Here is a 12,691-nt window from a genome sequence, read left to right on the forward strand (position 1 = left end):
TAAATATGGAAACGAAAGATTTCTCAATGTAGAGAATAATGTAAACGTGGCTAACTTGATGTATCCATGCACAGTTTGATCTTGATGTATCCATGCACAGTTTGATCTATGTTATAAGTGGCAGCCTTTCATCTTTCCTTGGCATTGTAAATAAGAATGGCATTGGCTTTAAAGGCTATTGACGGTGGTGCTGTTGTTGGAGTTGAATTGTAGTCCAGCTTGAAGAATATGTCATAGCTCTGTGACAGCGTCCTTTGCAAAGCGAGGTCTCTATACCAGCAGTGCTTCTCAATCAAATCCAGTTAGAAACAGGCTACCGCTGCTGCCAGATTTCCTTCCTTTCATGTCCTGGCCCCTTGCCATCTGGCACAAGTTCTGTGTCTTAATGTCAACCAAGGATAACCTTAAAACCTGTCACCTGGTGCATGGCACACCAGGCTGCAATGTTTGCTGAAATTCTTGGCACAGCAAACTTAACATGTTTTTCTTCTTTCAGATGCAGATTGAGTTTATCCAACAAGCAAGCATGAACTTTAGGTTTATACCTGTTCTTTTCGCGAATGCTACCAAGGTACGTAAAGCCAGATATTCTTGACTCTCTAAGTATCTGCACGTGGGAATGTTGCCTATGAATTTCTATGCACAGCTTTAGACGTAAAGTCCGTTGTCCATTCATGACCAGGGGAACCTACTTGACCAGAAGAGGAAGTGTTCTCTTCACGGGACTTGATTAATTTTAGCTCTAGTTAAATCTTTTTTTAAATAATAATTAGAGCACCCAATTTTTTTTTCCCAAGTAAGGGGCAATTGTAACGTGGTCGATCCACCTCCCCTGCACATCTTTGGGTTGTGGTTGTGTGCAAACTCCACACGCGCAGTGACACAGGGCCGGGATCGAACCCGGGTCCTCAGAGCCGTGAGGCAGCAGTGCAAATCACTGTGCCGCCTGAGCTCTAATTAAATCTGATAACAAATGAAACTAACTCTTCCTGAGCTCAACTGGGAAATATTCCAACATTAAGTGCACATTGAAATATGAACATGTCTCAGTTATCATCGTGATTTCTGGGAATACATAGGTTACACCAAGTAAACCCTCCCCACCCCAAACTAAAGAATCAACAAGGACTCAGTGCTGTGGAAGATTTCACAATCCAGGACTAAATTAGTAGGGCAGGGACGGTAGCACAGTGGTTATCACTGTTGCTTCACAGCTCCAGGGTCCCAGGTTCGATTCCCGGCTTGGGTCACTGTCTGTGCGGAGTCTGTACGTTCTCCCTGTGTCTGCGTGGGTTTCCTCCGGATGCTCCGGTTTCCTCCCACAAGTCCCGAAAAACGTGCTGTCAGGTAAGTTGGACATTCTGAATTCTCTCTCCGTCTATCCGAACAGGTGCCGGAATGTGGCGATTAGGGGATTTTCACAGTAACCTCATTGCAGTGTTAATGTGAGCCTACTTGTCAAAGTCATAAGGGGTCTGGACAGAACAGAAATGGAGAAACTGTTCCCATTGGTAGAAGGGTCAAGAAGCAGAGAGCATTGATTGAAAGTGATTGCAAAAGAACTAAAGTTCACATGAGGTAAACCCTGTTTGGTTTCGAGCTGGAATGCAGTGCTTGACAGGGTGCTGGAGACAAGTTCAGTCATGGTTTTCAACGTAGAACTGGATAAACACCTGGAGGAAAAGAATTGCAGGTCTACAGGGCGGTGCAGTGTGAGTTGCTATTTAGCAATTTTAGACCGCAAACACGGGCTCAGAAAGCCAAACAGCATCCTTCTGGGCTGCACCCATTATCTGATTGTGTTCTTCATTGTGGTTAGCACTTCAGGAATATCAATCAAATTATTGCATTACAAGATTGATTTTGGTGTCATTCCAGAATGCCAACATTACTAGTTTCCTCGGCTACGTCTTGGCCTTTTGGCTAAGATCGAGTGTAGTTTCTGCTCTTACCTTACATGGCAGGGGAGAGTCAATGGTGATGAAGGTGGTTCATCCAGGATATTAATCGTGGTTCCCTCTGCATTTGGGGGAATGTAGATTTTTATGGGTTTTATATCTTTTATCAGGAGGGGAGGTTGGTTTCAGTGGAGGTTTTGGCCTCTTGCCCTTTGGTATTTGAAGCTCTTTGGTGGTTGTTTGTTCTCCTTGAAGAGGCTCCAGTGCCTAACGTTGGGAATTTAAAGAGGTGATACCTGTTACCAGTCGAGCTCCAAACCAGGGGGCTACGTAACACCATTAGGGTAGAGGTGAAAGTCAGTGAAGGAGGTACACCCATTGACCATGCCGCCTTAATTCAGAGAAGCCTTCTGAATTCCTGTGGATTTGAAGCTGCTGACACCTACCGTCTACAGGACTTCTCCAGGGTACTTTGATGTGACCGTCCAGAACGCTGGTGTCTCCATCAAGTTCCTGAAAGTGTTTGAGGAGAAGAGAGACTTGTCACACTGAGAACCCTCAAAGTCGAGCCCCTCTTTATCTGCTGCCACGGCGGGACCGGGTGGTGACTGCGCACCTCTACAACCCCCGTGTTCCAGTCATAAATCTGCTCACCCTCCTCGACGGGTATGTCAACAAGGTTGGCAACTGTTCTGAGGCCAAGGACGCCTTTGAGAACTGGGCCAGCAAATGGTAGGTCAAGGTGACACCCAGAACAGATGGTAAGAGAATAATCCTCTATCCTCCTTCCAGCTCCACTAGAAGGAGAAGCCACAACTACCTCATCTATGCTGAGCAGCCCAAAGTCAGTTGCTGCAGGTGGCAAACCAGTGTTCCACCTGATCAGATGGGTTTCTCACTCTCCCCTTGAGAGTTTGATTCAAACTACACTGTCATAGGTCTCGTTAGCAATGTTCTGTTAGTCCGCCTTACTGCAATTATACAGGGCCGTGGTGAGGCCACACATTTTGTACGGTTTTGGTTGTGCTACGTAAGGAAACGTATTTTTCTTCCAGGGTATTCCCCGAATGTTTGCGGAGGGGATACCCTATGAGGGGGAGATTGAATAGTCTCAGATTTTCTCAGAATGAGAACCAACTTCAATGAAAAACAGAGGTTTTAAGAGGCTTGACAGGGTAAAGTTGCTGAGGCAGTCTATTCACTGGCTGGGGAGTCTAGAACTAGGGATCACAGACTCACAATAAGGAGTTGTCTGTTTAGAATTGAAATGAGGAGATGTTTCTTTGCTCAAAGGATTGCAAACCTTTCGAACCTTTGTTGCTCCTGCGGAAAATCTGGCCATGTGGCGGCCCAACTGCAGCGCCCTCATCTGGAAGGATGTCAGACAAAGGGCTGCAAGCTGTGGTGGAGCAGGCCATCTCTACAAAACCTGCCTCAAACATGGCCTTACTTACACACAGGCTGCAAAGGCCAAGGAGGGACAAGCAGATGGAAGGGCCTGGTGACTGCCAAGGAGACGTGCAAACCTCCAGCCAGCAAAGCGTCCAGCCAGCAGAATGAAACAAAGGAGGTCAATGTGGAAAATGAGGGGACAGGAAGGAGGGAAGCAGCAGCTGACCAAACAACATCACCGCCCCCCCCGAACCCCCCACCTCTCAACCAATGGAGGAGAAACCATCAGAGGGCCAGGCAGCGAGGGCTTGGCAGAGGAGGAACAGGAAGGGGAAAAAGGACAAGGCCCGCTCCATGAATGAGCAGCAAGAGACCATTCCCATCCGACACAGACAGTAGCACTGTTGCCTCACAGCGCCAGGGTCCCAGGTTCGATTCCCGGCTTGGGTCACTGTCTGTGCGGAGTCTGCATGTTCTCCCCGCGTCTGCGTGGGCTTCCTCCGGGTGCTCCGGTTTCATCCCACAGTCCAAAGATGTGCAGGTTAGGTGAGGTTACTGGGATAGGAGCAGGAGAGTAGGCCAGGTGGGGTGCTCTTTCGGAGGGTCAGGGAAGAATCAGAGGGCCGAATGGCTTCCTCCACTGGTGGATTTCCATGAAGCATTTTGGGCGAGGATGAAATGGGCAACTACAAAAGAAGTGGCAAAACTCTAGGGAGCTGGTGGAGGAGACACCCCACCTCCAGGACATGACAAACAACCCAACTCCAATCCCAAAGTGCGGAAGCCTGAACATCCCAGCCCCGGGAAATCAGGAGCAGCAATGTCCCTGGAGGGGGATGGATGGGAGAGACTGTTTCAACAGAGGAGGTGACCCCACTTGGATGGAACAATCCCAATGGGGAATTCAGGATAGTATCCTCAGCCCATCCAAAGTGAGACAATTTACGGATGCTATGGGCATGTAGAAGCTGACAAATGGACTGGAGCTGTCAAACACAATGGATTTAGGAAGCGATAAAACATGTTTAAATGGGCATAAAGATCACTCCCATTGAAATGCGTTGTGTTCATTAATCCACTGTGTGATATGTTGCCACCTTGGATTACTTTGCCAAGGTCAAAGCTGAACTGTTCCTGCGGCAGTATATGGCCCGTCTTAAAACAGAGAGCAGCTGGGTTTCCTTCAGCAGCTTCCACTGGGCTGCTGGCAACTTCCAAGCCCCTCATTCTGGGCGGTGACTACGTGCTGAGGGATGCACTAAAACTTGGGTCAGCCATTGCAGAGAAGCAATGGGTCGGTCACTGTCTAAGACCTTTAAACCATAGTGAACTAAGGGGCTGGGAATTGTATAGAATCCCCTCGGGTTGTATTCCTCACATGAAATGTGCACAGTGAGTATCGGGATTGTATTGAAGCCCCTCAACAGTACAGCATTTTATAATATAAATTTAGCGTACCCAATTCATTATTTCCACTTTAAGGGGCAATTTAGCATGGCCAATCCACCTACCCAGCACACCTTTGGGTTGTGGGGGTGAAACCCACGCAAACACTGGGAGAATGTGCAAACTCCACACGGACAGTGACCCAGAGCCGGGATCGAACCTGGGACCTTGGTGCTGTGAGGCAGCAGTGCTAACCACTACGCCACCGTGCTTCCCCCTCAAGAGTACAGCTTGATCTATGCAGGCAATTTCAATATCTTTGCACCATTTGTAACCACCATTTTGAAATGTCTAATGTTTCTTTGACTGTATTGTAGCACCTCAAAGCGCAACATGACGTATGTAGAAAACCTGAACATTATTGCACTTTGTGCGATGACCACTTTGAAATGTTTGCAAAGTTCTTTCAGATATTTTATCCGGGTTCGAGTCCCACCATGGCAGATGGTGGAATTTAAACTCAATAAAACGTCTGGAATTTGAAAATCTAATGATAAAACCGTTGTCATGAAAACCCAACTGGTTCACTGATGTCCTTTCTGCCATCCTTACCTGGCCTACATGTGACTCCAGACCCACAGCAATGTGGTTGACCCTTGAATGGCCTAGCAAGCCACTCAGTTGTATTCAACTGCTGCAAAGAAAACACAAAGGATTGAAACCGGACGGACCGCCCGACATCGAACCTGGGCACCGGAAACAACAACGGCAACCCCAGCCCTGTCGACCCTGCAACGGCCTCCTTTCTAACTTCCAAGGGCTTGAACCAAAATTGGGTCTTTCACTCGGGAATGCTGGTTGAAGATTGTTGAATTTATATAGCGCCTTTCACTACCACTGGATGTCCCAAAGTACACCACAGTTAATGAAGTATGTATTGGAGTGTTGTACAGCGGAAAGCATCACCTGGTAAGCTCCCACAGACAGTCACGTGGTAGTGGTCGGACAGTCTATTCCTCCGTTGACTGAGGGATAAATATTTGCCAGAACACTCGGGATAACTTCCCCGCTCCGTTTTGAAATAGTGCCGTGTGATCTTTGGTGTTTACCTGAGGGCTCGGGCATGACCGTGGTTTAACAGCCCGCCTGAGAGGTGGTGCCTCTAACAAGGCAGCACTCCCTCAGTGCTGCGCTGGATTGCTGCACTGAAGTCCTGGTGTGGGGCTTGAACCCACAACCTTCTAACTGAGAGGTGAGTGGGACTACCAACAGGGGCATCGCTAATAGAGCACATCACCAGCCGCCATATTGATGCAGACGTTAGTTCAGACACACAGACGTTAGCCAGAAGGCTACAGTCCAGGCAGATCAACCAACGTGGCAGCACTAATTGGATGGCAGCTTGGAGCTCCCAGTGCTCCATCTGATCCCCTCTCGGAACCTCACACAACTGAACACATGTTCAGCAGCAAGAAAGATCCATCCCCCGCAAACAGCAACATTTTAATGGATCAACTACTTCTGGGTATATTGATTGATTCCTTCGTTTTTAAAGGCTTTGGTGCTTTCTCTCGTTGTTTGAAGTTTCAAAAGATCCACAAAGTGTGGCAGATTCTGAAAGACTTTACCTTGACTTCAAAGCCTTGGCACAAACCAATTGCTTCCAGACATTTTCTTTTATTCGTTCGTGGGATGTGGATATTACTGACTAGGCCTGCATTTATTGCCCATCCATATTCGGGAACCAGATGGGTTTTTTACAACAATAGTTTCGCGATTGGACTTCTAAAGTTAGGTGGATTGGACATGATAAATTGCCCTTAGTGTCCAAAATTGCCCTTAGTGTTGGGTGGGGTTGCTGGGTTATGGGGATAGGGTGGAGGTGTTAACCTTGGGTAGGGTGCTCTTTCCAGGAGCCAGTGCAGACTCGATGGACCGAATGGCCTCCTTCTGCACTGTAAATTCTATCTAAATTCCAGATTTTTACTGAATTGAAATTTCGCCATCTAAGGCCCCAAAGCAATACCATGGGTCTGTAGATCACTAGGCCAGTTCTAAAAGAACTAGGATCAAGGGTAGGCCATCTGGCCCCTCTAGCCTGCTCCGCCATTCAACAAGATCACGGCTGATCCCCTATTTGGACTCAGCTTCACTTACCCCCCCCCCCCCCCCCCCCCCCCCCCCGCTCACCATAACCCTGAATTGCTTTGCTATTCAAAAATCTATCTTTGCCTTAAAAAACATTTAACGAGGTAGCCTCAACTGCTTCACTGGGCAGGGACTTCCACAGATTCACAACCCTTTGGGCAAAGCCGTTCCTCCTCAATTCAGTCCTAAATCTGCTCCCCCTTAGTTCTAGTTTCACCCGCCAGTGGAAAGAACCTTCCTGCTTCTATCCTATCTATTCCCTTCATAATTTTATATGTGTCCATAACAACCCTCCTCATTCTTCTAAATTCCAGTGAGTTATAGTCCCAGTCTACTTAGTCTCTCTTCATGAGCTAATTCTCTTAACTTCGGTATCAACCTAGTGAATCTCTTCTGCAACCCCTCCAGTGCCAGTACATTCTTTCTCAAATAAGGAGATCAAAACTTTACACCATACTCCAGGTGTGGCCTCACCAGCACCCTGTACAGCTGCAACATAACCTCCCTGCTTTTAAACTTCTTTCCCTCTAGTAATGAAGGACAACATTCCATTTGCCTTCTTAATTACTTGCTGCACCTGCAAGCCAACCTTTTGCGATTCATGCACAAGGACACCCAGGTCCCTCTGCACAGCAGCATGCTGCAATATTTTTCCATTTAAATAATAGTCCATTTTGCTGTTATTCCTACCAAAATGGATGACCCCACATTTACCCACATTGTTACTCCATCTGCCAGATCCTTGCCCACTCACTTAAACTGTTTATATCCCTCTGCAAGCTTTCAGTGTCCTCTGCACACTTTGCTTTACCACTCATCTTATGTGTCATCTGTGAACTTTGACACATTGCACTTGGTCCCCAAGTCCAAATCATCTATGTAAATTGTAAACAATTGTGGTACCAACACTGATCCCCGAGGCACACCATTAGCTACTGATTGCCAACCAGAGAAACACCCATTTATCCCCACACTTTGATTTCTGTTAGTTAACCGTTATCCATGCAGCAGCCTTTTCTGTGGCACCTTGTCGAATGCCTTTTGGAAATCCAGACACACCACATCCACCGGTTCCCAGTTGTCCACCACTCTCATAATGTCCTCAAAGAATTCCAGTAAATTAGTTTTAAACATGACCTGCCTTTCATAAACCTAGACTCTAGACTATGTCTGCTCAATGGGATAATTTCTATCCAGATATCTCGCTATTTCATACTTGATGATAAATTCAAGCATTTTCCCCACTATAGAGGTTAAGCTAACCGGCCTATAGTTACCCGCCTTTTGTCTACCTCCCTTTTTAAACAGGCATCATCACATTTGCTGTTTTCCAATCGGCCTGAACCGCCCCGGAGCCCCAAGCAAACTTTGGTAAATTACTATGAACGCATTTGCTATTTCCCATACCATCTTTTTAAGTACCCTGAGGTGCATTCTATCAGGGCCAGGAGACTTGTCTACCTTTAGCCCCATTAGCTTGCTCAACGCTACCTCCTCAGTGATAACGATCATTTTTAGATCCTCACCTGCCATTGCCTCCTTGCTGTTATGGACCAGGGTTTAGAGATCCCCAAAGTATATCATGGAGTTCACCTGACCCACAACTTTTAATAGATTGTGGATATGGGGAGCACAAGGGCCCACTCTACAGGTGTGGTACAGCAGAAATGGAAAAGTATTTTTTAAAGCAAAACAATGTTTATTCTATGAACTCAAGTTAACCTTTTTAAAACATACAGTAAACATCTTAGCAACCATTAATTCAAATACAACTCCCAAAGAATTCAACACTAAGTAATCCTTAATAAATTTCCAAACAACATCCAGAAGACGAAAGACCCTTTTAACACAGAGATCAGGTTTAAATTCTCTAATGAGAGCAGTTATCGCTTTGAAATCATCCAAATAAACACTCTTTAGCTTGTAGAGAGATCCATGCATATCTGCTGGCTTTCACTGCAGCTCTTCTCTCTGAAAATGAAACTAAAAACTCACTCTATAGCAGCCTGCTCAAAAACGAAAGTAAAGCAGACAGACAGCCCAGCTCCACCCACTCTCTGACATCACTGCAGCAATAAACACCCATTTCTTAAAGGTACACCCACTACAGTTATTCTATAAAAACACCCATTTCTGAAAGGTACTCTCACATGACTCTTGCCAAAAATTATTGGCATGTTATTTGTGTCTTCCACTGTGAATACTGACACAAAATACCGGTTCAATGACTCAGCCATGTCCTCGTCTCCCATTATTAAATCCCCCTTCTCATCCTCTAAAGGACCAATGTTTACCTTCGCCACTCTATCATTTTGTATATTTGTAGAAACCTTTGCTATCTGTTTTTATATTCTGAGCTACTTTACTCTCATAATATATCTTACTTTTCTTTATTGCTTTTTTCATGGCTTGCTGTTGACCTTTAAAGATTTCCCAATCCTCACGTTTCCCACTGATCTTTGCCATTTTGTTTTCATTTTTGTTCAATTTGATACCATCCTTTATTTCCCGAGATATCCATGGCTGATTATCCTTTTCCTACAGTCCTTCCTTTTCACTGGTATATACTTTAGCTGAGCACTGAGAAAAATCACTTTGAAAGTCCTCCACTGTCCCACCATAAAGTCTTTACTCCCATGCTACCTTAGCCCACTCCTCCCTCATCCCATTGTAGTCTCCTTTTTTTAAGCACAAGGCACTGGTATAGGATTTTACCTTCTCACCCTCCATCCTTTCAAGAGGATCCCTAACTATGAGATCATTAATTATTCCTGTCTCATTACACAGGACCAGATCTAGGGTAGCTTTCTCCCTCGTAGTTTCCATTACATACTGTTCGAGGAAACTATCGCGGATACATTCTATGAACTCCTCCTCAAGGTTGCCTTGACCGACCTGGTTTGACCAATCGACATATAGATTAAAATCCCCCATGGCAACTGTTGTACCATTTTTACATGCATCAGTTATTTCTTTATTTATTGCCCGTCAACCATGATATTATTTGGTGGCCTATAGACTACGTCTATCAGTGACCTTTTCCAGCCAAATGGACGCATCCTTTTTCTCCATAGAGCCTATATCATCTCTCACTACCGCCCTGATGTCATTTGGGTAGAAATTAGAAATAGTAAGGAGAAAAGGTAAATGAGTATGATTTAGGGCCATTACAGAGATATGGTTGCAGGGTGGTCATGACTGGGAGTTAAATATCCAGGGGTACCAGACTATTCAGAAGGACAGGCCGGAAGGTAAGGGAGGTGGTGTAGCATCAGAGCTGCACCACCTCCCTTACCTTCCCTTACAATGGACAGCATGGTAGCACAGTGGTTATCACTGTGGCTTCACAGCGCCAGAGCCCCAGGTTCGATTCCCCGCTGGGTCACTGTCTGTGCAGAGTCTGCACGTTCTCCCTGTGTCTGCGTGGGTTTCCTCTGGGTGCTCCGGTTTCCTCCCACAGTCCAAAAATGTGCGGGTTAGGTGGATTGGCCATGATAAATTGCCCTTAGTGTTGGGTGGGGTTACTGGGTTATGGGATAAGGTGGAGTTGTGGGCTTGGGTAGGGTGCTCTTTCCAAGAGCCGGTGCAGACTCGATGGGCCGAATGGCCTCCTTCTGCACTGTATGTTCTATGTTCCTGTCTGTCTTTCCGAATAGTCTGATGCCCCTTGTTTCGAATGCTGTGAGTATTCAGGTAAAGTGCCTTTATGCTAGTTCTTTTACCTTCTTTTTGAATCCTAACACCTCCATTAATAACATCTCCTGAGTTCTTCTTCCCTTTAACTTTTTCATAAATTTCCCTGTAGTTGAACCACCCCAGAGTGGGTTGACAGCCGGAGCTGTAGAATTGTGTGCCATGTGAGCAAGTGCCGTACATCCTGCCACCTGGTCTCTGTTGGGAAGTTACCCAGGGCAGGATGGCGGTAGGCGAGGCGTCAGGCAACCCACTCACCTCTGGGCCCCTGCCCGCTTCCACTGGGATTGTACCTGCAGCGTGGGGAATCACCTGCAGCCATGCGGTGATACAATCTTTCTCGCTGGCTTGTACCAAGTGGAGGTTCCTGTTCCAGCCCTGAGAATCCTGTGACCAAGAGAACACATCCTCATCCCCATCAAGGTAGTCCTGTGCTCCTTCCTTGACTCAAACTGGTCTGCTGGGACTAGAGAACTTCCAGCCATTTAATTGGCTGGCGATTCCTCCCAGATAGGTGCAGCAGTCCCATCTCGGGCCAGTCAATGGCCCATAGAAATATAGAAAATAGGAGCAGGAGGAGGCCATTCGGCCCTTCGCGCCTGCTCCGCCATTCATTATGGTCAACATATATCCTTTCATCCCCTTCGCCCCAAGTGCTATATCTCAACACCTTCTTCAAAACATAGAACGTTTTGGCCTCAATTATTTCCTGTGGTAGTGTATTCCACAAGCCGCCCACTCTCTGGGTGAAGACATTTCTCATCTCTGTCCTAAATGGTCTACCCCGTAACCTCAGACTGTGACCCCTGGTTCTGGACACTCCCACCATCGGGAACATCCTTCTGGCATCTACCCAGTCGAGTCCGGTTCGGCCCAGCCTGGTGGAAACGGGATCACCCCAACTTCTCAGCCTCTGCCCCTGTGTAAACCTCCTGCCAATGTTTGTGATTCATACCTTTCAGCATTCAAAAGGAAGAACAGGTTTTACTGCTGCACAATACTTTACAAAAAAAATTCAATATTATAGACGTGTTCCATCCAGCCACCCAGATGAATTATTCTCAGGAAAAATGCCCTTTTCAGTCAGCTGATCACCAGCCCTTTCCGCTGTCGGACTGGACAGATGAAAAATACAAACCAGAACTGTAAAAACAACAGAGGTCATCGAAGTAAAAATAAGACAGACAGCGCGGAGAAATATTTCCTCTGCTCAGTACTTTGCGGCACAATTATGAATGTCATTCCAAAGAATGCGGGTGAGATGTTCCCTCCCCTGCAGCACGTTCTCTGGCAGTGGAGGCGACTCGGCATTGCCTGCCAGCCGGATCTTCCGGCCCCGCCGATGGTCTATGGTATTTTGCACGCCTCGCCCATACCGCAGTCTGGGAACTTGCCGGGGCCGGGAGGGAGGGTCAAAAAGTGATCGAAATGCTGCACTTCTTGTTTTTTATCAGTCTATATTGCACCTTGTACATTCCTAAATCATTCCCTTTCATTGCAGGCTCACGTGCCCAACTGGCTGCAGAACACCCACATTTACAACTGGCCGCGAGATCAGAAGCGAATCCTCCTCCGATTGCTGAGGGAAGAGGAATATATTGCTCCACCGATTGGACCATTACCCACCATTCATACAGTCCCACTTTAAGCCTTTGGCCTTGATTATCCTGTTTCAACCCCCCCCACCCTCTTTAAATCAATTTGCAGCGGTCGTTCCTACCTCGTTAGAAACACCTGAATCCAGTGTTCTTCAAACTTTTTTTCCGGGGACCCATTTTTACCAACTGTCCGACCTTTGCGACCCACGCCGGCCGACCTGAGCGACCCACCATTTTCTCTTACCTTGTCTGCTGCTGACAAAAATGGAGGAAATGGTTTTGGGTCCCTTTGGCCCTCGTACACGCTCCTCCAATGGAACCTGTTGGATGAAGGTGAAGCCTTCCGGTGGCGGAAAGCATGGAGTCTCCATCTGTCCAAAGTTTGGCATTTTTTTCCTGTAAACATTTATCAAATAAAACCCCCCGAACTTGTAAAAAAAAATATAAAAATTAAAAGAATAAAATAAATGAATAAAACCCTCCACCGAACTTGAAACAAAAAGATGCGACCGTTTAAAGAAAATAGCGGCAGCACTGAGCATGCGCGCCCGATCATCGGTGCGCATGCGCATAGTT

General features: G+C 46.6%; 1 protein-coding gene across 1 annotated transcript in view; it reads left to right on the top strand.

Annotated features, from left to right (window-relative positions):
• Positions 1–12,386, top strand: part of traf3ip2a (TRAF3 interacting protein 2a) — a 114,104-nt gene extending 101,718 nt beyond the window's left edge. The window contains exons 8-9 of the mRNA XM_038799146.1: positions 497–571; positions 12,019–12,386. Coding sequence (XP_038655074.1) covers positions 497–571; positions 12,019–12,165 — 222 coding nt within the window. The 3' untranslated portion in view covers positions 12,166–12,386. The remainder of the gene's footprint in view (positions 1–496; positions 572–12,018) is intronic.
• The last annotated feature ends 305 nt before the right edge of the window (positions 12,387–12,691 follow it).

This window comes from Scyliorhinus canicula, chromosome 6 (assembly GCF_902713615.1).
Source record: "Scyliorhinus canicula chromosome 6, sScyCan1.1, whole genome shotgun sequence".
Classification (NCBI taxonomy): domain Eukaryota; kingdom Metazoa; phylum Chordata; class Chondrichthyes; order Carcharhiniformes; family Scyliorhinidae; genus Scyliorhinus; species Scyliorhinus canicula.